The sequence below is a fragment of the Microcaecilia unicolor genome, chromosome 12, assembly GCF_901765095.1.
Source record: "Microcaecilia unicolor chromosome 12, aMicUni1.1, whole genome shotgun sequence".
Lineage (NCBI taxonomy): Eukaryota > Metazoa > Chordata > Amphibia > Gymnophiona > Siphonopidae > Microcaecilia > Microcaecilia unicolor.
This window is the reverse complement of record NC_044042.1, coordinates 21,377,812-21,405,500: the sequence shown is the minus strand read 5'-3', so window position 1 is coordinate 21,405,500 and position 27,689 is coordinate 21,377,812. Positions and strand designations below refer to the sequence as shown.

Here is a 27,689-nt window from a genome sequence, read left to right as displayed (position 1 = left end):
TGTGATAGTGTCTAGTGTGTGTCCTTTGATGTGGGTTGGTTCCGTGTGTGTCCTATGAAGGTCCCATAATTGTAGGAACTCTTCGCATTCTTGGGTACTTTTTGAGTTGAGATCTTCAAGGTGTAGAGCAGGACTGCGGTAGGGTGTTCTTGTAGGTTAGAATGAATAATTCTTACCGAAGCGATTTCAAGTTGCGGTAGAATAGATTCAGTTATTGTTGTGATGGTAAACTCAGATTTGTATATAATTGCTATTCCTCCTCCTATTTTTCCGTTTCTTGTCCAGTGGGTAATTTTGTATCCCGGTGGGCATAGATCTAAGATTATGGGGTCTTTAAGGTCATGAATCCAAGTTTCAGTGAGGAATAGGAGGTCCAGATTGTCTGTGGTGATCCAATCTTTTATAGTCTCTGTTTTATTTACCACTGATCTGGCGTTTATGTATCCCATTTGGATTTGTCAGTAGGGTTCCATTTGGGATTTGGTTGTGTTGATTCTTATTATTTGCCTGTTTTCTTGGTATCTAGTTCTGTTGTGTCCTTTCTTCTCTTTCTGTTGGTTATTTCCATATGTATTTGGTTTTACTTTTAGTTGGTTGTTATTCTTTTGGTTTGTTGAGCTGTTATTGGGTTGTCTGTGGATTTTGTGTGTTGTGGGGAGATTGTTGTTTATGTTGGGAGTGGTCCATACGTGGTGAAGTAAGGGAAGGAGGTAGATTAACATGAGTAGTTTGTTGGTATTCATGTTGGCTGTATTTAGTAGTGGTTGGTATGCCTGTTGATATTATTGGATACGGTTTTGTGTGAACATGTATAATCATAGACATTAGTAAAACTCAAAAAACTAAAACATTTTTTTTTCTTCATTAATCGTCTAAGCTTCTGCGCTGCCCTAGCTCCACTCTCGGACTGCCCACAAACTAGCTGGTTTCGGCATGGGTGTTTGAAAGGGATATTCAGTATCACTATCTAGTAAAGTGCCACTGAATATCCCCAGATATTCCCCCCTCCCCCCTCCCCCCACACGCACAAGCCCACTTAGACAGCCAGCAGCTTCTCCTGGCCTTTTAAAACGCTTTGAATATCTACCCCATTGTTTTTCCTACACACCCCTAGTTCTGTATTTTCGGCGTTTATTCTACAAATGATACTGTACTACAAATCACCCCAATCTTATTCTCTTTAGAGGAAGGGTTATGGAAATGTAAGGAAATGAGACTATGAAAATGATTTTTATAATGAGGGAGGAGTGATGCAATTTCCTCCTGATCTCTCTGTCTCATGGACACGGACATCCTGGATTCAGCAACTCTAATGAACAGCATAGTCTCAAGGCCTTATTTCAACAGCTGGGTTGTGCCATGTCACAGAAAAACTCTTGCCACTGGCTCCTTCTTCAGACCTGGAAGGTTCTTAGGTTGGGTGCTGTAGGGCACCGGGAGGGGCGTCCATCTGTATTTTTCCATTCCACTAGGATTACTGCAAATAAGAGTGGGAGGGATATGAAGCATAAATGAGTCTGCGGAAGACGGGAAGAATTCCTGCACAGTATATTTTCACATTAGAAAGTAAAACAATCCATGCTGCTGAGTCAGAGGTGTCCTGTTTAATCTGCTGCTTGGACCAGCCAGATGATCCCAGCCTGCTAATGCTGCTTCTGGCAGATTTACAGCTTAAATGAACCCTGAGTAACTCGGTTATGATCAGAGCTGTAGTTACTTTCTTGCCTTTTTTGCTATCGTTATCATTTTTCATTCTGCTGCAAAGTGGTCTTGGAGTACAGTTTGGATTGAACAGATAGCTTGGATGAAACAGGAACATCCATTTGGTATACTCACGTAGGTTACCGGGCGAGAGGAGTAATTTCAAGATTGTTACCAACCATGTCATTACCATGTTGGATACCTATAGTTGGATGAAACTTCAGGACTCTGCTCTATACCCTGAGGGACCCTTTAACTAAACTGTGCCAAGAAATGGGCTTCACATGTCCTTATGTGGGACTTTCCGGTGCGCTGAGCCCGTTTTTTAGAACAGCCATCAAAAAGGGCTTTTTTTTCCATTTCTTGAGTATATACCCATGTGGTAATATTAGCATTAGCATACAGCCACTGAAAAAAAGTACTTTGGGAGGACTTACTGCCCCCTATTTAAGAGGCGCTAAGGGCTTCCGCATTGTGGACGCGCTAACCAGTTAGGGTGGCAGTGATGTCAGTGTGCCAGCTGATTAGCACATCCAGCCAATTCTCTGCCCCTGACATGCTCCCCCCCCCCCAAAATAATAATTACCGCACACTTACAGGCCGATGATCAATTCCCTGCGCTGTTCTGAAACAGTGCCCTAAGAATAGCACTGGAACAGCGCAGGGAATTAACTCCCCAATGATCAACGCTAGTAACATTCAGATTTAAGCACATTATTAGCATTGATCACCTGGCGAAAGTGCAGGAGGATTGTTCCTGAGCGTGTCAAAAGCCCGGACCTGTCAACTACGGGAACTGCTCCCCAGACTAAGTAATCTATGTTTTTTCTCCCTATCGAGATTTTTACAATAAATTAGAGAAAAAAGAAGGACCAATGGTAGGAACATAGCTCCAATGATAAGCGGTGGCGCTCTTAAAGACCTAAGAAAGAAAGAGGAAGTATTCTTCGCAGAATAGCCAAGCTTGGTAGCGTTGAGGTCCTGGGTTGATAAATCAGTAATATTACTCTCATGCTGAGGGACGGATATCTCAACACCATTTGGTAAAACTACAGAGAAAGAGATAGTATACTACTTACAATGTCAACACAATACGGAATAGAACATTTTAATTGACAATGTAAGGTATAAGCAAAGATGGAACATATAGATAGGTAAGAGAGTAAGAAGAGATAGAAAATAAGGTGCCTAATTTAAAGAATGGTGCACAAGAGGAGTCAAATTCAACAGTACTGTACTGTTATATTTGACCCCTGAGGCAGTTGGACGTATCCACCGAAACAGGGCCCCGTGTCAGGTCTCTTCTGGTGCTTAATAAAGAACACTTTGGACGACACTGTCCGTGTGCAAGTCAGTGGTTTATCCTGTACTCCTTTGGTTTCAATTATTTTAAACTCTGTACTTTCTTTCAAACCTCAAATTACTAATTTGACAAGGAAGGTTTTCTTTAAACTTAAGCAAAACTGAGGTTGAGTCGTTCTTACTTTTTTTTTTTAAGATCATTTTGCTTTATTGGTCCAGCCGTTAAAATTTATCTCACCTAGATTATGGCGATTCTATTTATACTAGTATTTTGGGAAAAGCTATTAAGTCAACTTCAGTTGCTTGAAAATACAGTTGCTAGACTAATTTTTAGATCTAAGCAATATGATAGGGCTTCTCCTCTTTTGGTCAAACTTCTATAGCTTCTGGTTCAAACGTGAATAATTAAAATTTCATGTATTATTTTTAAAGCATTTTGTGCCTTATTCTATAAAGGCTATGCTCATAAATTTTAGGAGCATAAATTTAGGAGCATAACCTTTATAGGATAAGGGCCTTTATGGTCAAACATCTGAATATATGATTGCTTTATTAATTAGACCAATTCCATCTCACACATTCCACTCTCAAAATCAGAACTTACTTAACGTTCCATCTGTTAAGGGACTTGTTCATAAAAGGCAGGTAAATAGTTCTTTCTTCGTTCAGTCTGCACATCTCTGGAATAACCTTCCTTGGTTATTAAGCAAGAAAGATCTTATGATCTATTTTGCAAGTTGCCATAAACTTTTCCATAAATTTCTGGCATGCTAAATCTGTTTTATTGTACAGTATTTATATGCCCTGCGTTATCCTAGTGCTGTGTTGTTTTTGTTCTTGCTGTAGACCTCTCAGGACTGTTTGAGAATAAGTGGTTTATAGGAGTCTAGATTAGATTAGAAAAAAGCAAGATAAACCCTGGCCCCTCGTCCTCCATGTCACAAAATAATCGTATCAAACAAAAAAGTCAACGGAGACTCTACTTCATGATGAGGGCAAAAACATGAGTTTCACCGGGAAATTCCACCTGTCTCCTGTGCCCAACAGTTTTGGGCATAGTTTTGCCTTCTTCACCGCACCCAAACTTTGGAATGCCCTGTCATCATCCCTTCACACGGAAACCCTCATACCAAAAATTCCATTTTGCTTTCAAATCCTACCAGTTTACTTCAGTGTTCCCAGAGTAAGACATGGTTAATTGTTCCAGCAATATTGGCTTATGGGATGCCCAGGGCGGCATGGCAGGCTGACAGTCTGTGCCTGTTTCTCTGTTTGTTTTGTGTCTGTAATTGATTTTATGCCTCCCATCTGTTGTGTTTATGTTTTGGTTTCTTTTTAAATCATTTGTTCTTGGCTGTGGAGGTTATGTCCTCTCTACGCTGAAGTTTCCCTTGCCTTTCTTATCTTCTGTCCTATGAATTATTGGTGCTCTTTTCTGTTTTCTTGTTGTTTTTAGACTGCATCTGCCTTGTTATATCCAATATGAAAGGTGATAGTGAGTCCTAATAAATATAAACACATCCCCAGTCCATTGCTTACCCCTGCAACCGCCCCTTCTCCTTCAAACAATCTGAGCAAAGACAGCACGTGCATTCACATTGTGTGCATGTAGGCATTCACAAGAATGAAAACAAAAAAGTGAGGACAAGTGTGGAGGAAAACCAAGAAACTTTATTGATAATCAATTGACGGCCCGACACGGCCGTGTTTCAGCATCAAAGCCTACATCAGGGGTCAAATAAATCTATACGGAAATAAAATTAAAATAAATTGACAATCACAATTAAAATGAAAAATAAAATTAAAACAATCATGATGGAAAGTTTATAAAAAATATATTTTAAAAGCCTTTATTTTACATGCTGAAAGGTCCTTTTATACAATTTTAACATAAGAAATAAGAATAGCCATGCTGGGTCAGACCAATGGTCCATCTAGACCAGTATCCTGCTTCCAACAATGGCCAATTCAGGTCATAACAACATGAAAGAATCCCCAATAGTAGCAAGATTCATGCTACTGATCCCAGGGACTGCAGTGGCTTCCCCCATGTCTATCTCAATATTTTTCCTCCAAGAGCTTGCCCAAACCTTTTTTTAAAGCCAGGTACACTAACCACTGATACCACATCTTCTGGCAACGAGTTCCAGAACTTAACTATTGGTTGAATGAAAAAGTATTTTCTCCTCTTTGTTTTAAAAGTAGTATCATGTAACTTCTTTGAGCGTCCCCTAGTCTTTGTACTTTTTGAAAGAGTAAAAAAATCGATTTACATTTACCCGTTATACACCACTCAGTATTTTGTAGACCTCTATCATATCCCCCACTCAACCATCTCTTTTCCAAACTGAAGAGTCCTAACCTCTTTTAGCCTTTCCTCATATGAGAGGAATTCCACCCCCTTAACCATCCCCGCCGTATGGCCATGCAGTAAGAGTTATCTTAATGTGTGGCTATTTTTGTTGGGGGGGGGGGGGGTTACCCACTGCGGTAAAAAGGGCCCTGGTCAACAGACTGATAGGTGCAACGGAGGTGCGCTTGAATAGCTGGGTGACCCTGCCCCTCACATTATATGGCCGCATTCAGTTGTTTCGGATGGTAGAGTTCCCCAGATGGCTGTATTGTTTGAGATTACTCCCCGTCCTCATACGTCAACGAGACCTTAAATTACTATATCGTTTGTTTAGACGGTATTGCTGGGGAAGGAAAAAGGCTAAGTTGCCATTACCCTTGTTGATGGGTCATTGGAAAGAGGGGGGGCTAGGGTTACCAGATTTGAGACGTTATAATAGGGCATGTTTACTGAGGTATTTTGGGGATTGGTTTTTTGACCGAGAAGATTACACGCCTAAAGAAATAGAAGGACAGTTCTTTGCCCCTTGTCATTTCTACTTTCTATTACAGGCACCTAGAGCTTTCGTTCCAGAGCATTTGAGGAATAGCTTGTTGCTGGCATCTTTGCGAACCCTTTGGAAAGATCTGATGGGCATTTGGGGTTTGCAGACAGAAACGTCGGACATGTTGCCAATTGGTGGGAATTTATGTTTCATGCCTGGGATAGATAATAGGACATTTCGAACTTGGGGGCAGTTAGGCATTAGCCGTTTGGAACATCTTTTGAATGAGCAGGGGACGTTGTTAAGCTTGGGAGCTTTGGGTATCGGTTATGCTATGAACAATATATTTGCCTATAGTCAGGTAACACATTATGTGAGGTCCTTAGATCCGGAGGCTTTAAGATCCAGGCATTGCCACAAGGTGAGACAGTTTTTGGAAGGAGGGGGAACTGCTCGGCTTTCGGTCTCAAGGTTGTACCAGCTGTTGGGGAAACTGCCGCTTATGAAGGATAGAGAGTTGATAAGAATGCGCTGGGCTCGAGATTTAGCAAGACCAGGACTGTCCTTAGACTTTGATAAAATGACATCTCGGATACCGGAAATGACAGGCAATGCGGGTCTCCGTGAATGCCAGTACCGAATTCTTCACAGAGCATACCTTACAAAAACTCAGCTTTTTAAGATGGGAGGAGTAGAAAATCCTTTGTGTGAGAGGTGTGGGAGGCTACCAGGATCTTTAATCCATTGTTTGTGGGAGTGTTACCAGGTACAGCATTTTTGGAAGGCGGTCTTGCGTTATTTGTCTTTGTTGCTAGGTTCAAAAATTGTATGTTCACCGGTAGGAATACTGCTGGACAAGTATGAGATCTTTGCCTTGCAGGGTACGTCTGGGAAGCATTTGGTTCGTAAAGCCTGCTTGGTTGGTAAGCGACTGCTTCTCAGTCAGTGGGTGGGTAGTTCTCTCCCGGATTTCTGGCACTGGAGAAACAGATTCCATGAGCTGATGCTTTTTGAGCGCCGGGGTGTAAGGGGCTCTTCTAGGAGGAGGAAATCATTTTTGGGCATTTGGGGCCCATACATTCAGTCACTACATACAAGAGGTAGAAGTATGGTGCTCAATTCCCTTTGATTCTGGGAGGTGGGAACAGATTGTATGTTAACTTTTGGAGGTCTCCTTAGTTTGGGAGGGTAGGGGTGGGAAGGAAGAGGAGGTAGATAGTAAGGGGAGAGGGGTGGGGGTAGGATAGTAATAGGGGTAATAAAGGGATGGATGTGCTTCTCCTGCTCGGTGGCCAATAAAATGTTGCTTTGCTGAATCATAATACAGGGTGGGGTGGAGTTGGAGCTTAATGTAGCAGGGTAGTACCAAATAATGCCTAAAGTGTTTGGTTTACTATTCATACTTTTTGGGAATGTTGCCAAACAATACATATGTAGTAATTGGGTATATAGGTATATTGGCTGTTGTAATACACTGTATTTCCAAAGGTACAAGAATGGGTCTACCCATAAGTAAGAGGGGGGAGGGAAGGAATTTAGATACAATATCAATAAATACCCCACAATATGAGTATAAGTTGAATTCACCATTTATTTTACTGCTCATTTAACAATATAAAAAAGTAAATATTTTGGTTACAGTGACATGGTTGGAGAGGGGGGGGGGGGGAAGGATTAAATATAGAAGAGAGGGTAGGGGTAGGTTGTTCGGGGATAAAAGATGAAAATGATTTGACGTTTGAAGAAGGATCGATAGTTGTCTGTTGTACTAGTAATGTTACTTGTTGAAACACTATGAATGTATATCTCACATAATACGTCAATAAACAGATTTAAAGTAATAAACAAAAAGTCACATCAAAAAAAAAAAGGGCCCTGGTGTGAGGGAAAAATGGTCCCTGCTGCTACCACAGGGCCCTTTTTCACACAGCTTGATAAAAGGATCCCTGAGTTCTTTCAGTACCTTGGGGTGTTAACCATCCAGTCCAGGTAAATTGTTACTCTTTAATTCGTTGATTTGGCTCAGTACATTTTCCAGATTCGCTGAGATTTCTTCCTGTTCCTCTACATTATCACCCTTGAAAACCATCTCTAGTACAGGTAGATCTCTTAATACCTTCTTCAGTAAAGACCAAGGCAAAGAATTCATTCAGCCTCTTCTGCTCTGTCTTCCCTGCATGCCCCTTTTACTCCTTGATGACCTAATGGTCCCACATAGGGCCTCTGAGAGACTGAACCGGGCCTGGGGCAGGACTGTGCCCCCCCCCCCCCCCCCCGGCAGGACCGCTACTGCCCTCCCCAGGACACCGTGTAGCCAGACTTCAAAAATTGGTGGTGCCAGAGCCTAAAGTGTGTGGGAGGCACATTTTGCCCCACCTTTTTGCCCCCTCCCCCCACCGCAACTCCACATACCTTGGCTGGTAGGGGTCCCCAGTCCCCACCAGCTGAAGCCTTCCTGTGCTATTCTCCACCGCATTGTCCATTTTGTGGCTGCTTCCCCTCATGTCGCACATGCTCAATTTCATCAAAACCAAGCACGCGTGATGTGAGGGGAAGCTCAAGCGGGGCAGACAATGCGGCGGTGAACAGTGCTGGAGGGAGGCTGCTTGATGCTTGTAGTTATAGAATATGGTTCATTGCATCTAAATCTATGCGTCAGGATTTACACCACATTTTTGTTGGTGTAAATGGATGTGCATAGTTTTAGGCACTGAGATATCAACTAAGCATATTCTATATACCGCACCTAATCTAGGCACTACATATAGAATTCACTTAGTCGGCTTTTTCAGCTCCTGCAGTCCTTTAACTGATCAATGAAATCCTCAGGCTCCTTTCCTAAACCACATGTCCACTAGTGGCTACTGACAGCTACGTATGTGGCTCACTGTTAGCCACTAACAATGCTAACTGCTAACCTGTCGCTACACGGTTATACTACCAAAGAAGTCACATTTAAAGATACAGTGCTACATAAATTGCACATAATATTGTTGAATAATGTACCTGTGTGAATACTAACTGAAGTTTTCAGCCGGAGGTATTTACCCAGCTAACTATTGTTACCTGGGTAAATGCCTTTGAAAACTGTCCTAATAACTACCTTCACTCTGTGCAGTGGCGTAGCCACAGGTGGGCCTGGGTGGGCCAGGGCCCACCCATTTAGGGCCCAGGCCCACCCAACAGTAGCACACGTTTGGCGGTAGCTGGTGGCAATCCCAAGCTCGGCCAGCTGAAGACTTCCCTCTGATGGTAACGAAAACACTATGATACTGGCACCTGCGCATGCTCAGTTTTCAGCGCATGCCTGCTGCAGACTGCCAAGGTAGAAAGAAGCGTTTTCCCACCAGCTGAGATACATAGTAAAAATATTTTTTTGGTGGTGGTTGGGGGGAAGGAGAACACTTGGTGCCCACCCACTTCTTGTCTAGGCCCACCTAACATGTGTTGTCTGGCTACGCCCCTGACTCTGTGTAGAAGGTTTCAATAAAATTGCCTCAGATTTCAAGACCCTTCTCTACATCCCATTTGACATCTTCCCACACGCCCCTTAGGTTTGCGGGGCCGGCACCACTGGTTAAGAACCCCTGATGTAAAAGTAACAGTCGATACCAGCATGCATCTAGCACAGTCATTGTTTCCTCCAATTTTCCTGGGCCTGTGCAATCCTGCGAAGGACTTTTGCAGATTAGCAAATTGGTCTTCTGCCCCTCCCCCCATCAGCTGCATTGACTGGACTCTTGACACTTACCACTGTTGCCACTGGGATCTGAACTCCATCTCTCTTCTCTTCTCCTCTCCAGTCTCCATCTCCTCAGCTTCCATTTCCCTTCCCTTCATTGTCATTTCTTCTCTTCTCACTCCTCCTTAGGTTAGAGTCGAAAGATGTGAGAAAAACTGTATCCACCCTTGTCTTTCTCCCATGCCTTTTCTTTGTCTCCCATCCTTTTCCCGTATTTTCATATTATCCCTAATCCATATAAGGCTCCCTTTTCCATTCTTACCTCTTTCCCTCACCAACTTTTGTCGGTAACCACCCTCTTGCTTCTTCTCCAGTTTCTAAGAATTTACCCCTCCTGTTCTCTACCATTTTCCCCCTACTTCTTTCCCCCCTTTAGTCCTTCCTCAACCAGCACCATTCCTTCCTGCGTCAGCCTCCCTCAGTTAACCTAAGTGGCCAGAGTTTGTCCTGCAGGTCCCGAACGTTCTGTACTAACGTGGCAAACATGTTGAAAACTCACATGCTGATCTCATGTATTGTGACATCAGCAGACAGAAAGTGCTGGCCTGCAAGTTTTGAACATGTTCACAAATCCAGCACAGATTGAAGGAAGCAGCTGGTGGCTGCAGGACGGTCTACTCTCAACCTGATGTAAACGCACGTGCCTGCACGGTAGCTGTAGTTTCGGCAGATATTGTGTTGGTATTTTATAAAGGCACAGGCACTTTCAAGTTAGGCATTTACTTGGCCTCACCACTTTAGGCTACCTGTTATAAAATTACCCTCTTTATGTGGTTACCTGTTTTCTCTTTCAGAAGGAATGAACTGTATGAACAAGAATCATGGCTGCTCGCACATCTGCCGCGAAACACCGAAAGGAATTGCCTGTGAATGCCGACCCGGCTTTGAGCTCACCAAGAACCAGCGGGACTGCAAACGTAAGACTATCTATAAACTTCTTGACTCTCCGGCAGATTTCATGCCTAGCTGTTTCGGTTGGCCACAATACAATCGTTACTGAATAGCAGATGCCCAAGACATAAATTTAGGGCACAAAAATATACATCGTTAATCTAGATAAAGGGTTACGCATTTGATATACTGCCTTTCTCTGGTACAACCAAAGCAGTTTATATATATTCAGTGGCGTAGCAAGGGCGGGGCGGTGGGGGCGGTCCGCCCCGGGTGCACGCTGCTGGAGGGTGCAGAGAGCAGCCGCACGCCTGTCGGCACCGCTGGTTCCCTGCTCCCTCTGCCCCGGAACAGGTTACTTCCTGTCCCGGGGCAGAGGAAGCAGGGAGTCAGAGGAGCCGACAGGCACGCAGCTGCTCTCTGCACCTTCCAGCAGCCAAGAATGCACCCGGGGAGGGGGGCTTGATGCACCGGGGGGGGGGGGGGTGTCGTGCGGGGACGGATCCCGCTGCACCCGGGGGGGGGGGGGGTGCGCAGCAGCGATCCGCCCCGGGTGGCAGCCGACCTAGGATCGCCACTGCATATATTAGGCAGGTACTTTCTCTGTCCCCAGTGGGCTCACCATCTAAGGGGACGTTTTACTAAGGCGCGTAGGCCTTCTATGTGCATCCATCCCACATCAACTTGGAACTACAGCCTGGCTGCCACGCGCCCTGGGCGGTAATTCCATTTTTTACACGCAGCAGAAAATATTTTTATTTTCTACTGCGTGGCGCTAACCGGGCAGTAATTGGCAGTGTACGCGCGCTGACAATTACCGCTCGGTTAATGCGTGAGACCTTACCGCTAAGTCAATGGGTGGGGTAAGGCCTCAGGCCCAAAATGGACGCGTGCTGATTTTAATTTTGCCACACATCCATTTTCGGCAAAAAAAAAAAGGCCTTTTTTGCAGATGCGCTGAAAAATGGACCTGCGTGCATCCAATACATTCGTCTACACTGGCGCAGGCCGTTTTTCAGTACACCTTAGTAAAAGGACCCCTGAGTTTTGTACCTGGGGGCAATGGAGGATTAAGTGACTTGTTTAGAGTCACAAGGAGCTGCAATGAGAATTGAACCCAGTTCTCCGGGTTTTTAGCCCACTGCACTAACCATTAGATTACTTTTCCACAAAACCCTGTAGCCACAGTCAAGTAAGAACCTAAGTCTTAAGAACTATCCTCCCAATATGCAACTGCATTTCACCGGCCAGGATCGGCATCTGGTTGGTTAAATGAGGGATAATCAACTATTTACTGATATTTAGTGGCCATGGTACCACTGAATATTGCCAGTTAGGGGCTTGCAGATATCGGGAGATATAATCAGCTGTTCGCCGATTTTTGAAGTCAGACCAGCCATATTTGGCCGCATGAAACCCTGGAATATCTTTGGCCGGTCTGACTTTAACCGGCCAGTGCTGAATATCAGCTTGGCCAATTAAAGTCGGACCAGCCCACCAGAACAGCCTGGCATTGAACATTGGCTAACTCACATGATTTGAATATTGGCCCCTGTGACTTAAGAACTGCCATACTGGGTCAGACCAATGATCCACCTAGCCCAGTATTCTGTGTCCACCAGGGACCAAATCAGATCATAAGTACCTGACAGAATCCCAAAAAGTAGTAACAGTCCCTTCTCTGTAGCCTCGGGGATAAACAGTGTCTTTCCCCAGAGCTTGACTGTGGTGTTGAATGAAAAACTATTTTCACCAATTTTTTCTTAAATGTTCTACTTAGGGGGGACGTTATCAACGTGGGCTACTGTTAAGTTGGGTTATTTTAGCACAGGGTATCATTGCATAAAATGGTACCCTGTGCTACTGGGTGCCCCCTGGTCATTCTACTCCACTTGTGATTTCGTAGATCTCTATCATATCTCCCTCAGCTGTCTCTTCTCCAAGCTCTTTTGCCTTTCCTCCTAGAGGAGCTATTCCAGCTCCTTAATAATTTTTGGTCACCTTTCTCTGTGCCTTTTCTAATTCTGTTGTGTGTTATTGAGATGCAGCAAAAGACTTTCACTCAACAGTATAGTAATCTTTGTTTCCTTTCCTAATAATTCTTGGGTAAGGTAATGTGGTTGCTGTGTTAGCCTACTTTAAAGGTAGTAAATTGAAGTAAAACAATACAAAAAAATAAGATGAAACCTTTTTTTTTATTGGACTAAATTAATATATATATTTTGACTAACTCTTGAAGACCAGAATCGCTGTGTGCAAATGATGCCCTTCCTAAGCTTCTGTGTTTGTTTCAAACCCTTCCTGTTAGGATCACCTCTACTAGATTGAAGTGCCTTCAATAGAAACTCTTTTTGTATATTTGGAGGGGGCAGCCTCCGAGGATTTCTAGGCAGATTCTGTTTTGTCCCCATTCCCAGGGAGGGTTCGGGGTATTAAAGTATTATTGGGTGGCCCAACTGAGGGCTATCATTGAATGGTATGCTGCTGAGCCGAATTGTGGGTGAGTATAGAACAGTGTATGTTACCAGTGTTTCAGTGGCCTCCTAGTCTGTTATGGAGCCCAGTTGGGTTCAAATTTCAGCTCACTAAAGCTTCTCCCTTTCTTAGGCATATACTGGCAATTTGAGATGTAGAGCAGGAAAAGTTGTTGAGCTCTGTCCCATGTGTCTCCTTTGCACTGTCTTATTTCGTGGGCACCTGATTGGAATTATAGGGTGCTAGAGGATTGGGAGTGCTGAGGGCTTTGTAGGATTGGCCAGCTCTTTGAGGACAATTTACTGCTTTCATTCCAGCAACTGAGAGAGAGCTTTCGTCTGCCTTCTTTTATGCTTATCTACAAACCCATCATTTACTTCTTAGCTAGTCAGTTGTGACCTGGCTGGGGGAGGGGGAATTGACCTCATTGTGGGGGGGGGGGTGACTCTTGGGGGAAGCTGATCTCCAAATTATATTTGGTCTTACTAGGGGACCCACCACACTCAAATATAATTCAGTGAGAGTTTGGGGTTTCACTATCAGATGAGGACTGGGAGAACATTCACTTGAACACCTCTAAAATCTCAATTTCTGCAGATTTAGTGGAGCAGGTACTTAAGGTGCTCTACAGATAGTGCCTCTGTCCTGAGAGAGTTTCTGAATTCTCCACTAAACTTTCTTCTGCTTGCTGGAGAGGGTGTGGAGGTATAGGTTCCTATATTAACGTTTGGTGGGCTTGCCCTATAATACGAGCTTTCTGGTTGGAATGTAATAAATTGCTTTCAACTGTCTTAAGAGTGCAGTTGCCTATGGACCCAAAGTTATTCCCGTTGCAGTGGGGGAGTTCAAATTGATTATCTTTCCTTATTTATCTGTAGGAAGATTGCCTGATATTGGATATCTCAAGAAAACACACATACCTAGCTTTAAGTCAATACTTGGGCATGTCTCTACTACATAAGCAGATTTACAGCCATTAAACGTAGTTATTTGCCATTTTTTGAAGAAATAAAAAGGAAATTGTTTGTGGCTTGGTATGTAAGCGACTGTGGGGCTTAGGCCTCATTGGGCTGTTTTACTTCTTGTTTTCTGTTTACTGGGCGGTAATCGGCAGTGTACATGCTGATGATTGCCGCCCGGTTAATGCATGAGACCTTACCGCTAAGTCAATGGGTGGCAGTAAGGTGTGAGCCCCAAAATGGACAAGCGCCAATTTTTATTTTGCCACATGTCCATTTTCGGCCCCAAAAAAGGCCTTTTTTGCAGGTGCGCTGAAAAATGGACCTGCTTGCATCCAATACACGCGCCTACAACAGCGCAGGCCATTTTTTGGCACTCCTTAGTAAAAGGACCCCATAGGAGCATTATGAGTACCATACTTGAAAGTCAGTACATTCAACAGGAGTGGCCTAGTGGTTACAGCACCAGTCTTGCAATCCAGAGGTGGCCAGTTTAACTCCCACTGCTGCTCCTTGTGATCTCGAGCAAGTCACTTAACCCTCCATTGCCTCAGGTACAAACTCAGATTGTGAGCCCTCCTGGGACAGAGAAATATCCAGACTTCCTGAATGTAACTCACCTTGAGCTACTACTGAAAAAGGTGTGAGCAAAATCCAAATAAATTATTTGAGATTCTGTTGCTACTATTTGAGATTCTACATGGAATGTTGCTATTCCACTAGCAACATTCCATGTAGAAGCCTGCCCTTGCAGATCAGCAATGCGGCCGCGCAGGCTTCTGTTTCTGTGAGTCTGACGCGACGTCATACTCACAGAAACAGAAGCCTGCGAGGCCGCATTGGTGATCTGCAAGGGCAGACTTCTACATGGAATGTTGCTAGTGGAGGAGTAGCCTAGTGGTTAGTGCAGTGGAACATCGAACGTTGCTACTATTTGAGATTCTGTTGCTACTATCTGAGATTTTACATTTCTACTATTTGAGATTCTACATGGAATGTTTCTATTCCACTAGCAACATTCCATGCAGAAGCCTGCCCTTGCAGATCAGCAACGCGGCCGCGCATGCTTCTATTTCTGTGAGTCTGATGTCCTGCACGTACAGAAACCTGCACGGCCGCATTGCTGATCTGCAAGGGCAGGCTTCTACATGGAATGTTGCTAGTGGAGGAGTAGCCTAGTGGTTAGTGCAGTGGAACATCGAACTTTGCTACTATTTGAGATTCCGTTGCTACTATTTGAGATTCTACATGGAATGTTGCTATTATTGGTGATTCTAGATGGAATGTTGCTGAGTGGAGGAGTGGCCTAGTGGTTAGAGCACCAGTCTTGCAATCCAGAGGTTCAAATCCCACTGCTGCTCCCTGTGATCTTGGGCAAATCACTTAACCCTCCATTGCCTCAGGTACAAACTCAGATTGTGAGCCCTCCTGGGACAGAGAAATATCCAGAGTACCTGAATGGAACTCACTTTGAGCTACTACTGAAAAAGGTGTGAGCAAAATGGAAATAAAAAAACAAACAAACAAACCATGGAGTACATATAGCAAGGGGCCAGTCCCTGTAATATCCATACAGACAAACAGCATCCCCAGTGTTAAGCAAGCTCCTTCCTTGTGTCCAGAGAGGATGTATGGCATTTGCAATCATATTTAAATATTGGTGCCTATGTAAGGCGGGGTGTGTGGTTAGGGCTGGCCAGCAATGTATGTGGTGTATTTCTGATTTTACAACAGCAGTAAACGCACGCTGTAACAAATCTGAAAGTTAGCATCGACACCTGCTGTTTTTCCTTTATATTCCTTCCTGTGCTTTTTGTATTGTGTATGAATATATATATATTTGGAAACAAGCATTTTTTAGAGACAGGCTTTTTTTGTTTAAGGATTAGGGGGTCCTCTTTCGTATACGGATGCCTACTGAATATTCTTTTGTTTTTGTTTGAACTATTTTATACAGGAAAGTTAAGTAATAAATAAAATAAAAATTTGGATTTAATAAATTAAGGGGTGCATTCTTAGAGAGTATCTATGATGTATAGAGCTTTTAAGTGAGCTGCTTTGCAGCCAGACTCACTGAAACTCAAGCTCGGCTATAGGTTCAGCCTATAAACAGTCTTTTGTCCCCCTTTTTGGTAAAGTACTAACATTAATAGATCTTCTTTAGGCATCCGATATACTATTTTTCTGGGATTGACTGTGTTTGACAACATATATATTTTTGTCTCTTCCCTAGGATTGTGTATTTTTGTTAGTGATTTATCAAAGCTGGTGTGTCAGCCAACAGATTGTTTGGACTTGGGTTTTGCATAATTAAGGGACAGTTTGCTTATCTCCCTGGCGTTCAGAAATGCCTCAAAATTTCATAAAAAGAGATTTTTCTCTTGGCTTCATAATTGACTCGTCCTGGGCATATGAAATATATCACTTACGTGTACTTGCTGGCACTTAACACGTGTAAGGTTCCTTTACAATGACCTAGTCAATGACCTTCTACCTTTCCGAAAACTACTAAAAACTTACCTCTTCAAGCAAGCCTACACAAATAACCTAACTTAAATTTACAAGACCTTTTTACTACCGGACCAGACTATAAACAGAATCTGGAATATGCTCCCCATTTATTCCTCTATAATATCCCTCTCCCTACCCTTCCCTACACAATCTAATGCGTCCCCCTTCCTATCCCTCCCTAACATTTTTCACATACTGAACTACATGTTAGTCCCTAGTCCATCGGGAAGAAACAAAAAAATAGAATTGATATGAAATTAACAGATCTAAAATGTGCAGACACAAAAGATGAACAGTGAGCAATGAGTAGCAGCTTATCATTGCAGCTAAAACTTAATACTAAAATGGTAATAATTTTATAGGAGAGAATCTCAGCTGTTGGGTCAGTGGAAGAGGAGAAGCAAGAGGACTAAAAGACTGGGCCACAATCAGATTGCAATGAGTTGCTAGTTCAATTCCTTGGTCAGCCGTGCATTATCTAAAAGTTGCCACTTTTTGGCATAAAAATCAGGCTGATGGAAGACACTACAAATTGTAATTCAGATTAGATCAAGGTAGTGATTGGTCCAGATGTTCTCTCAAAGCACAGTAGGGGGTTAAGCAAGTGGTGATGAGGTGGGTTTTGGGTGGGCGCCGATCCATTTTTCAGCGTGCCGGTAGACCTCCTACAGCATGTCCAGTGGCATGGCCACAGGTGGGCATAAGCTCACCCACTTTGATCTCAGGTCCCCCCAGCAGCAGCATATCTGGTTTGTGGCTGGCAGGAATCCTCAAACCCCCACCAGCTGAAGACTCCTGGTGATCCAGTGTCTCTTAATGTCTTTCTCATCCCCCACCCCCTTACCGTCTAAATCCTTCAGAATTGAGCTGGCACAAAGCAACGACTCATACCCACTGCTCACACCGGCCCTCTGCTTTCCTTCTGATGCAACTTCCTGTTCACGGAACCAGGAAGTTGTGTGTCAGAAGGAAGGCTCAGGGCTGGCAAGAGAAGCCAGTATGAATGAGTCGCTGCTCATTGCTGGCCCAGCACTGAAGGATTTAAAAGGTACTGGGGGGAGTTGGGAGAGTGAAGTTAAGAGATGCTGCATCGCCTGGGGGGGAAGGGGACGGAGTTCCTGTGCCCACCCACTTGGGTCTCAAGCCCACCCAAAATTGGGTGTCTGGCTATGCCCCTGCCCTATACTCCCCCTCCTATCATTCCCCTAACACTTCCTTCCTCCTTTATTCCCATCTTACCTCTCCACACATAAATGATTACCTCTTTACTTACCATATTATAGCTGTATTCATTTTATATCACTTTGTTAACATGATTTACTATGTAAGCCGCATTGAACCTGCTAATGAGTGGGGAAAGTGCGGGGTATAAATGTTACAAATAAATAAATAAATTTACACGTTTACATTTCAGTAGTTGCATGTGCAGAACCCCATTTGATATCAGTTTTTTACATGTTTTTTTAATAAAATAGTTATTCCCACCATGTATGCTGCCAAATACGGTATCAGGTGAGTTCCCACCCAGACAGTTCCCACCCACCAATTCCTGACCCCCCCCCCCCCCAAAAAAAAATAATTCCCACCAAGGACTCCCCCCCCCCCCCACGGGCATTTCCCACCCTCCCTAGCCTGTAACTTCTTTATTGTATCGGGTCCCTTAAGTCCTGGCGATGCTTTTATATTTTATAGCATCTGAAACAAGGAGGTTAGAGCAGCAAACGGATGTACACAGAGGATGTATAACAACGGAATAACTTTTCATAGGTAGAGTAGTAATTTGTTATAAATTGTAATCAGTGTGTCATTTTCAGGGGCTGAATTAGGTTGACCCCCCCCCCCCCCCCCCCACACACACACACACACACACACACATGAACTGCACTTTGTATTTATCTATTTCAGGGGCGTAGCCAGACCTTACGGTGGGAGGGGGCCAGAGCACGAGGTTGGAGGCACATTTTGAGTGCCGCCCTGCCACTACCCCCCCCCCCCACCACACCTCGCTTCACCTCACTTCCCCCCCCCCCGCCACTGCCTCGTGCCTTCTTGCACCCCCTCACCTCCTCGCACCCCCCGTCGCCTGGCAAATACCCCCGCCAGCCAAACTAGGAGCCCGGACATAATTTGCAGGGGCCCAGGCCCCCGTGGCCCCCCTTAGCTACACCCTGATCTATTTATTTATTTATGACATTTAGAATATGAATTAGGTTGAAACCTAGTTTGGGGAGTGTGGGGGGCATTGCCTCCCACATGAACTGCTGTTTAAAAGATAATGTTGTGGGGGGGAGGGGGTGAAGGTGTGCTGGCCCCCCAAACGATCTGGAAGAGAAAAGGGAGGGAGATTACTTGCCTTGTATGTTTTGTATTTTTGGGGGTTATGGGTGGGAATTGGCCTCCCTGGTGTGGTGGGAATTGGTTCAGTGGGAATTGTCCTAATTGGGAATTGTCCAGGTGGGAACTGACCTAGAACCGCCATATACATATGTATTTATCATGGCCTTGTAGGTATTTTACAAAAGGCTCCAAATTCAACAAACCGTTTGTAAAATTGGACATCCCTTTTCCTATCTAGATGCCTTATGCAAAACTGGACTTTATGTCAACTGGCTGACCTTATCCACTTGTCTATTCACTCCTCCAAAGCAATTAGAGAGATTGGTGAAGCAGGACTTCTCTGAAGCTCAAATTTTAGACCACTGACGTCACTTTGTATTTAAAGACAACATCCCACGTTTGGTCTCACTAAGAATGTTGCTCCCTTATGCCCTGCCACTGACTTTACCCTCTGCAGTGAAATGATGCAGAATGTTATTGCAAGGAAAATGCCTTTCCTAGGGTTATGTTTTCAGAAAGGGTATTAACTTCCTGCAGTGCACAAGACGATTGGCACGGGAGAATCTCCAGCGCTAATACCCTGGGGAAATACCGCTGTCAGTCCCTCTGATCTGTTGCCAGAACTCTATGCACACTGCCAAAGGGGGTTTTTTTGTTGGTTTTGTTTCTTCTTTTTCTCGCTTTCTGCAGCAAAGACGTTAAAATGCCTGTGAAGCAACATTTTTATCCCTACAGATGGAGCTTCATGGTTGAATAAATAAAAGAATGACGCTGGAAACTGTCAAGATTTTATAGGAAAATTCAGGGAACTTAAAAACAGGCTTGACAGACTTGATAAAAGTATCAATATGGGTCACTATTTAAACCGTGCAGTCAGTGTTTGTTTTTTTAAACATTCACATATAGTCAGTGGCACTGAGTATATGTATAACTACCGGGGCCCTTTTACTATGCGCGCTCAGCGTGTGCCAAAATTAACTTGTTGCCCGGTTATCACGTGGCTCTTGCAGTAATTTCATTTATGGCACGCGGCCGATACGCGCAGCCGAAAAATAATTTTTATTTTCAGACGCGCGTATCGGACGCATGCCAAGTGGCATTTGATGAGCATAGGTCATAACGGCGTGAGACTTTACCGCTAGGTCAATGGCTGGCAGTAAGGTCGCAGACCCAAAATGGGCACGCGGCAATTTTGGTTTTGCCACAGGTCCATTTTTGGCAAAAATTTTATAAAAGGCCTTTTTTTACCGGCACGCTGAAAAATGGATCGGCGCGCACCCAAAACCCACGCCTACACTACCGCAAGCCATTTTTAGCGCACCTTAGTAAAAGGACCCCTAAGTTAGGTCAGAAAGAATGCTGAATATTTTTGCTATCTGCGTACCTGGCCTTTGCGCTATCCCAGTACTACTCAGATAATGCTGTGTTGGACTGTAAGGGGCTGATAACTCCCACGGTCCGCGGTGATGCTGGATTTTCAGTGCCGGGCCATTTCCGGTGACCAGCACTGAATATCCATTTTATTTTTGGCTGGTTTGAGCTTAACTGACCAAGATGATATTGGGCGCTGGCTGGTCAAGTTTAAACCAGCCAAATATATGCACCATATGCCTGGAATAGACTTCCTGAGCCAGTACGTCAAGCTCCATCTCTAGCCGTCTTCAAATCTAAGCTAAAAGCCCACCTTTTTGATGCTGCTTTTAACTTCTAACCCTTATTCACTTGTTCAGAACCCTTATTTTATCATCCTCACTTTAATATTCCCTTATCTCTTGTTTGTCCTGTTTGTCTGGCCTAATTAGGTTGTAAGCTCTGTCGAGCAGGGACTGTCTCTTCATGTTCAAGTGTACAGCTCTGCGTACGTCTAGTCGCGTTATAGAAATGATAAGTAGTAGTAGTCTTTGGGATTCCGGAATCTTGCTACTCTTTGGGATTCCAGAATCTTGCTAATCACTGGGATTCCGGAATCTTGCTACTCTTTGTCCTTATCCCTGTTTGTCCTGATTAGATTGTAGCTCTGTCGAGCAGGGACTGTCTCTTCATGTTCAAGTGTACAGCGCTGCGTACGTCTAGTAGCGCTTTAGAAATGATTAGTAGTAGTAGTAGTAATATATACCAGGTATGCACGCAGCCAAACTCACACTGAAAATCGGTGGATAGCCGGTTATATCATGCAATATAACCGGTTATCTGCTAGCCATTAATCATGAACTTTCAACAGGTCATGGCCAGCCATGTCCCGCTGAAAATTTGCAGATACCCAGCTAAGTACCATTTAACCGGCCAGGTGTCGTTTCTGGCCACTTAAATGGTTTTGAATATTGGGGGGGGGGGGGGGGGGAGTAAGACTTTTCAGCTGCATTATGGGGCAGTTCTATAACTGGTGTCCCCTTTAGCTACCCCAAACCCTATTCTATATCAGCATATCAGCACCCAGATTCCATGACAGAATATTAGTGTAACCTGGTATCAGCACACCTGAAATTTTCGTGCCCACAGTTAACCAGCCATGGACCTGGCATAACAGCGGTCATGTAAATGTTTGTGATTATTACAAATTTAATATCCCACCAAATCTGACACTAGGCCAAGGCAGCAGTGGCATTCCTAGGCTGGCTGACACCCGGGGCGGATCGACGATGTGCCCCCCCCCCCCCGGGTGCAGTGTGGCCCCCCTGGCAAAAATACACCCCCCCCCCCCAGGTGCAGCGTGACCTCCCCCCGGCGAAATTACATCCCCCCGGGTGCATTTCTACCTGCTGGGGGAGGGTGCCGCACGCCTGTCGGCTCTGAGTCCGCTCGTTCCCTGCTGCTCCTTCTGCCCCGGAACAGGAAGTAACCTGTTCCATGCAGAGGGAGCAGCAGGGAGGGAACAAGCGGACTCGGCCAACAGGCGTGCGGCACCCCCCCAGCGGCGTGCACCCGGGGCGGACTGCCCCCACCGCCCCCCCCCCTTGGTACACCACTGCAAGGCAGCTTGCAATAAAAATTAAAATTAACCATGTTAGTGAAAAGAACGCCAAACAATGATAGGACAGGTAAAATCACGCATACAGCAATTGTGCATGAGACTATCTTTCCAACCCAACATCCTGATTATTAAGGTCATGCAGATCCATTGAGCTTAGAAGAACCTAAGGGTCCTTTTACTAAGTCGTGGTAAAAAAAAAGTTGCCTGTGGCAGTGTAGATGCGTGTTTTGGGCGCACCCCCAGCCAGTTTTTACCACATGTGCAAAAAAAGCCTTACGTGTTAGACAGAGAACCTTAAACCAACATCTGCACGTAACTTACAGTATTCTTTAAGTTAGGGCTCTTCAGCTTGGAGAAAAGGCGGCTGAGGGCTGATATGATAGAAGTCTACAAAATAGTGAGCGGAGTAGAGCGGACAGATGTGAAGCGTTTGTTTACACTTTCAAACAACAACAAAACCAGGGGACACAAGATGAAGCTAGAATATGGTAGATTTAAAACAAATAGGAGAAAGGTTTTCTTTACTCAGCGTGTAGTTGGACTCTGGAACTCGTTGCCGGAGAATGTGGTGGCAGCGGCTGGCCTTACGGAGTTTAAGGGGGGTTTGGACAGATTCCTGAAGGAAAAGTCCATTGAATATTTTTTTTTTTTGGGGGGGGGGGTTGCTAGGTTCTTGAAGCCTGGATTGGCCGCTGTCAGAGACAGGATGCTGGGCTTGATGGACCCTTGGCAGGGCTGTGCCAACACGGTAAGTGAGATAAGCACGGCAGGAGGGCGCCGTCCTCTGGGGGGTGCCCCACCGCACCATGCTTACCTCGCCCTCCCGCTCCCATGTCCCAACTGCCCGCCCTCTTCTCCCCTCCAACAAGATCCCTTTTAAATTTACCTCCGTCCGGCAGCGAAAGCGCAGTGTCAGTGAAAGAGGCGGCGCTCCCGACATCTCTACTAGTCTTCCCTTCGCTCAGTGTTCCGCCTTCTTCTGCCGGACGGAGGTAAATTTAAAAGGAATCTTGGGGAGGGGAGAAGAGGGCGGGCAGTTGGGACATGGGAGCGAGAAGGCAGGGGAAAGAGGAGCATGGATGGGAGGGCAGCGATCATTTTCACGGGGGGGGGGGGCGCGCACGTGCCAACTGTTCGTCTGTGGGGGGGGGTGCTGGGACGCCAACTGATCTTCTGCAGGGGGGTGCCACAGACCCTTGGCACGGCCCTGACCCTTGGTCTTTTCCCAGTATGGCGGTGCTTATGTGCTATGCATGAAAGTGATCAAAGAGAAGGTAATCCACCTAAGTGGATGAACACTCACTCCCACGTAAATGTAACAGTGTAAAGAGAGTGGGAAGTGGACCAATGACTCCAGGGAAACGGGATATACGATTTCAGAATACCACTTTATTAAATGACTCGACACAGAAACTGTGTTTCGGCCACAGGCCTGCTTCAGGAGTCTTGGATGATCCTTGTGGATGAGACGCTAAGCCAGCAGACAATCATAAAGGTCTTTATTAAGACCACTTGACCTCAAGATCCATATTTTGAACTACAAGGATCATCCAAGACCACTCTATTTCAAGATCCTTTTTTTGAACAGTTGCAGGAAAATTTGTGCCGATTCTCCAAGATTTTTAGCAAAATGAAGGTCTCTGTTGGGCAAATGTATAAGTACTATTTCTTTGCTAGCACAAAATTAACCTAAAATATTGAAAGTCACCCTAGTACTACTACTACTACTTAACATTTCTAAAGCACTACAAGGGGTATGCAGCGCTGTACAATTTAACACAGAGGACAGTCCCTGCTCAAAGGAGCTTACAATCTAAAGGACAAAAAAGTGCAGTCAATCAAATTGGGGCAGCCTAGATTTCCTGAATAGATGAATAATGGTTAGGTGCCGAAAGCGACATTGAAGAGGTGGGCTTTGAGCAATGATTTGAAGATGGGCAGGGAGGGGGGCTTGGCGTATGGGCTCAGGGAGTTTATTCCAAGCATAGGGTGAGGGGAGGCAGAAAGGGCGGAGCCTGGAGTTGGTGGTGGTGGAGAAGGGTACTGAGAGGAGGGATTTATCCTGTGAGCGGAGGTTACGGGTAGGAGCGTAAGGGCAGATGAGGGTAGAGAGGTAATGAGGGTGTATAATGGATTGCTTAAGTCAACAACTCTTAATTGACATCTTTTGTACTTTTAAGAGTGAACTGGATATGTATTTTGCTTGATATGTAATTTATTTAAATACAAAGGTCAGTCATTGAGGTGCAGTAAATAATAATAGTTTAAAAAAAAAATTTTAAAGTCTACTATATTTACAATATTAGTGGAAAAATAGACTCTCTTTTTGAATGCACTAAGAAATGTAAGCTAAAATGGAAGTACCGCCAGTCTACTTACTTCCCACTCCCAGCGCGCCATCATATCCGGCGTTACAAAAAACATATTTGTTTTTGTAGCACCTGTGTGTACTCGACGGTAATTGGGCATGGCTGCGCGCTGCCCACTTAACACTGGTTTACCGTGGGAGCCCTTACTGCCACCTCAATGGGTGGCAGTAAGGGCTCCCCCACCACCAAATGTGCTTCGCTTGCCGCATGGCCATTTCTTAAAAAAAAAGAAAAAACTACCTTTTACCCGCTGCAGTAAAAGGGGGCGTTGGTCCACATCAAAAACACACGCCAATGCCAGAGCAAGCCCCCTTTTGCTGCAGCTTGGTAAAAGGGGCCTTAAATCATTCTGTAAAAATATTTAACATATCTAGGGCTCTGTTTACTAAGGTGCGCTAGCATTTTTAGCGCATGCTAAAAATTAGTGCTTGCTAATGCTAGAGACACCCATAGTAGAGCGATGCACTTGGGGTGCAGAAACCCGAAAGAGAGATACCGGATAGGAGGGGAGAGATTAGTAAGCTCGACTCAAGAGAGAGACCTTGGGGTGTTGGTGTCTGAGGATCTGAAGGTGAAGAAACAATGTGACAAGGCGACGGCCATGGCCAGAAGGATGCTAGGCTGCATAGAAAGGGGTATAACTAGCAGAAGAAAGGAGGTGTTGATGCCCCTCTACAAGTCGTTGGTGAGGCCCCACTTGGAGTATTGTGTTCAGTTTTGGAGGCCGTATCTTGCTAAAGATGTAAAAAGACTGGAAGTGTTGCAAAGAAAAGCTACGAAAATGGTATGGGGTTTACGTTGCAAATCGTATGAGGAGAGACTTGCCAACCTGAACATGTATACTTTGGAGGAAAGGAGAAACAGGGGTGGCATGATACAGACGTTCAAATATTTGAAAGGTATTAATCCGCAAACAAACCTTTTCTGGAGACGGGAAGAGGGCAGAACTAGAGGACATGAATTGAGGTTGATGGGGGGCAGACTCAGGAGTAATGTCAGGAAGTATTTTTTCACGGAGAGGGTGGTGAGTACATGGAATGCCCTCTCGTGGGAGGTGGTGGAGGTGAAAACGGTAATGGAATTCAAACATGTGTGGTATAAACACAAAGGAATCCTGTTTAGAAGGAATGGATCCATGGAATCTTAGTGGAGATTGGGTGGTGACACTGGTAATTGGGAAGCGAAACCGGTGCTGGGCAGACTTCTACAGTCTACGCCCTGATCGTGACTGAGTCACTGAATAGCTAGGGATGGGCTGGAGTGTAAATTTTAAGGGGCTTTGACATTAGCTTCAGAACTTGTAGTACAAGAACAGTGCTGGGCAGACTTCTGTGGCCTGTGCCCTGAGAATGGCAAAGACAAATCAAACTGGGGTATACATATAAACTATCGCATACCATGTAAAATGAGTTTATCTTGTTGGGCAGACTGGATGGACTGTACAGGTCTTTATCTGCTATTACTTACTATGTTACTATGTATAGGAATATATGGGTATCTCTAGCATTAGCTAGAAATGCTACCGCGCCTACAATGTGGCTTAATAAACAGGGCCCTTAAAATGAGAAGTTTTTTGGGTTAATGATTAAAAAGTAACCCTATGCATTTTTTAATACTCAGGAGGGGTCAATGTTCTGAGGTATTTTTTTTCTCCTCTTGAAAATATGATTGATTATCTCCTAAAATTATATATATAGCAAAACTGTTATAAAATTACCCCCCCCCCCCTCCGAAGTGTAAATATTGTCCCTTACCCAGTTACTGATGCCTGTAAATTGTACCCTGGTCTCGCTCGGGTCACCCACTGATAACTTTTCTTGTTTGTTCTTCATACAGTCACATGTAACTATGGAAACGGAGGGTGCCAGCACACATGCGATGACACAGACCAGGGACCTAAATGTGCATGCCATGTAAAGTTCATCCTGCACGCTGACGGGAAAACGTGTATAGGTAGGTGAGAGCTAAAGCTCAGTCCTGTTTGAAAGCAAGTGTGAATGTGACTGCGAGGATTCATTTTGGTTAGGAATTTTATTCAGCGGGGGAGGGAAAACACCAGTTGGCAGCGAGTAAAGTTAGTTTTATTCAAAGTAGAACTTGAGACAAAAGATATTGCGGTCTACAAAGACTACATTAAAGAAAAGAGTGACAAACAAAATATTTCTTCATTGCTAATCTGATGTTGGATTCATATTTGTACTGAGCAACAGTGGCATTGCTTTGGGGAGCCAAAAAATTGGCTCTGGTGTCCCCGGTTTGGCAGACGGCCTGTCCTGTGTGACTGAAAACAGAACAGGATGCCAGGCAATGTGAGACCAGCGTGGGACAAATGCTTTGGCTGGCGGGGCATGGGGACCCCCGCCAGTCGGGGTACCTTCACAGTGGCGGTGGGGGGGTGGAAGCGCCGGCAGGAGGGCAGCCGCGGGGGAGGCAGAAGTGGTGGCGGGAGGGTGGCGTCAGGGAGGCGGGTCAAAATGTGCTCCCTGCCGCCTTGGGCTCTGGCCCCCTCCTGTCAAGGTCTGGCTACATCCCTGCTAAGCAAGCATTATTTTTTTTTTGTTGTCTTGTAGGGAGAAGTTATCAAAGTGGGCTACCATTAAAACATGTTATTTTACCGTTAATGTGTGCTATTGTAGCACGGGTCCCATTTTATGCAATGAGACCTAGTTACTAATCCTAACATTAGCCCACATTGATAACTCTCCCCCTTAGTTAAAGAAAAACAGAAATGTCTCTAAGAAATGTAATAAAAGTGAGCTAAGTATGACATCACAATATCAGCTTTGGTTACCATAGACTAGTGTTCTTCAATGCAAGGCCAAGGGGCCAATGGTGGCCCCAGGAGACTTCTGGGTTTGCAGAGCTGGCTAATGCATAGCCAGTTACGTGCGATATTCAGCACTTAGCCAGCCATGGGGCACTTCATAAAGAGGACCCTATCATCACTCCCTTTTTCCCCCCACTACTCTCTGCCTTTCTACGCAACTTCGTGACAGAAAGGGGGAGTGGATAGGAGGGATGAAGCACAGAGCACGTTTTACTATTCAAACTTCCTCCCCCTCCCTACAAAAGAAATATTGTATATGTGACTGGAGATGTGTACTTGCTTTCTTTAGATAGATTATGGTCATTGCTTGGTGTCTCTCCTGTTACAAACATCCTGAAACAGTCTTGCAGTAATGCTCTGTGGGTATCTTTCTTGTAAGGAGCTGTCAGTGACACTTTGTGATCAAGTGATTCAGGTTTGTCTGGTTTCGAAGATTTGTGAACAGTAGAATTTTCTCTTAGTGAAGTTTTTGCAAATATCACAAGTTACAAATTTATTCACCTTAGGATTTCATGGGGAACATTTCCATATGAAAAGCTGAGAAATGCTCTGCTGAGTTTTAAAAAAATGTTTCAAACTATAATATAATCGCTTTGTACATGTAGTTAAGGTAGTTGTATTTTTCTGTCTTTCACCTCTTCATCAAGCTATTTCCTATTTTGTTTGGTTGCACAAAAGAGACCATATCATGGAATTTGAAGGTAATTTCTTTCTTGAACAGGGTTGCATTCTGTTATGCTCATTACTCGCTACTTATCTGTGGGTAC

At 44.6% G+C, this 27,689-nt stretch overlaps 1 protein-coding gene across 5 annotated transcripts in view; it reads left to right on the top strand.

Moving 5' to 3' along the window:
- The window catches only part of SCUBE3 (signal peptide, CUB domain and EGF like domain containing 3), a 297,033-nt gene that overhangs the window by 153,978 nt on the left and 115,366 nt on the right, over positions 1 to 27,689 (top strand). For 3 of the 5 annotated variants that reach the window (XM_030221602.1, XM_030221601.1, XM_030221599.1), the window contains exons 5-6: positions 10,377 to 10,499; positions 25,932 to 26,048. In XM_030221602.1, the coding sequence (XP_030077462.1) occupies positions 10,377 to 10,499; positions 25,932 to 26,048 (240 nt within the window). The remainder of the gene's footprint in view (positions 1 to 10,376; positions 10,500 to 25,931; positions 26,049 to 27,689) is intronic. The other 2 variants (XM_030221603.1, XM_030221600.1) reach the window with 1 other exon arrangement.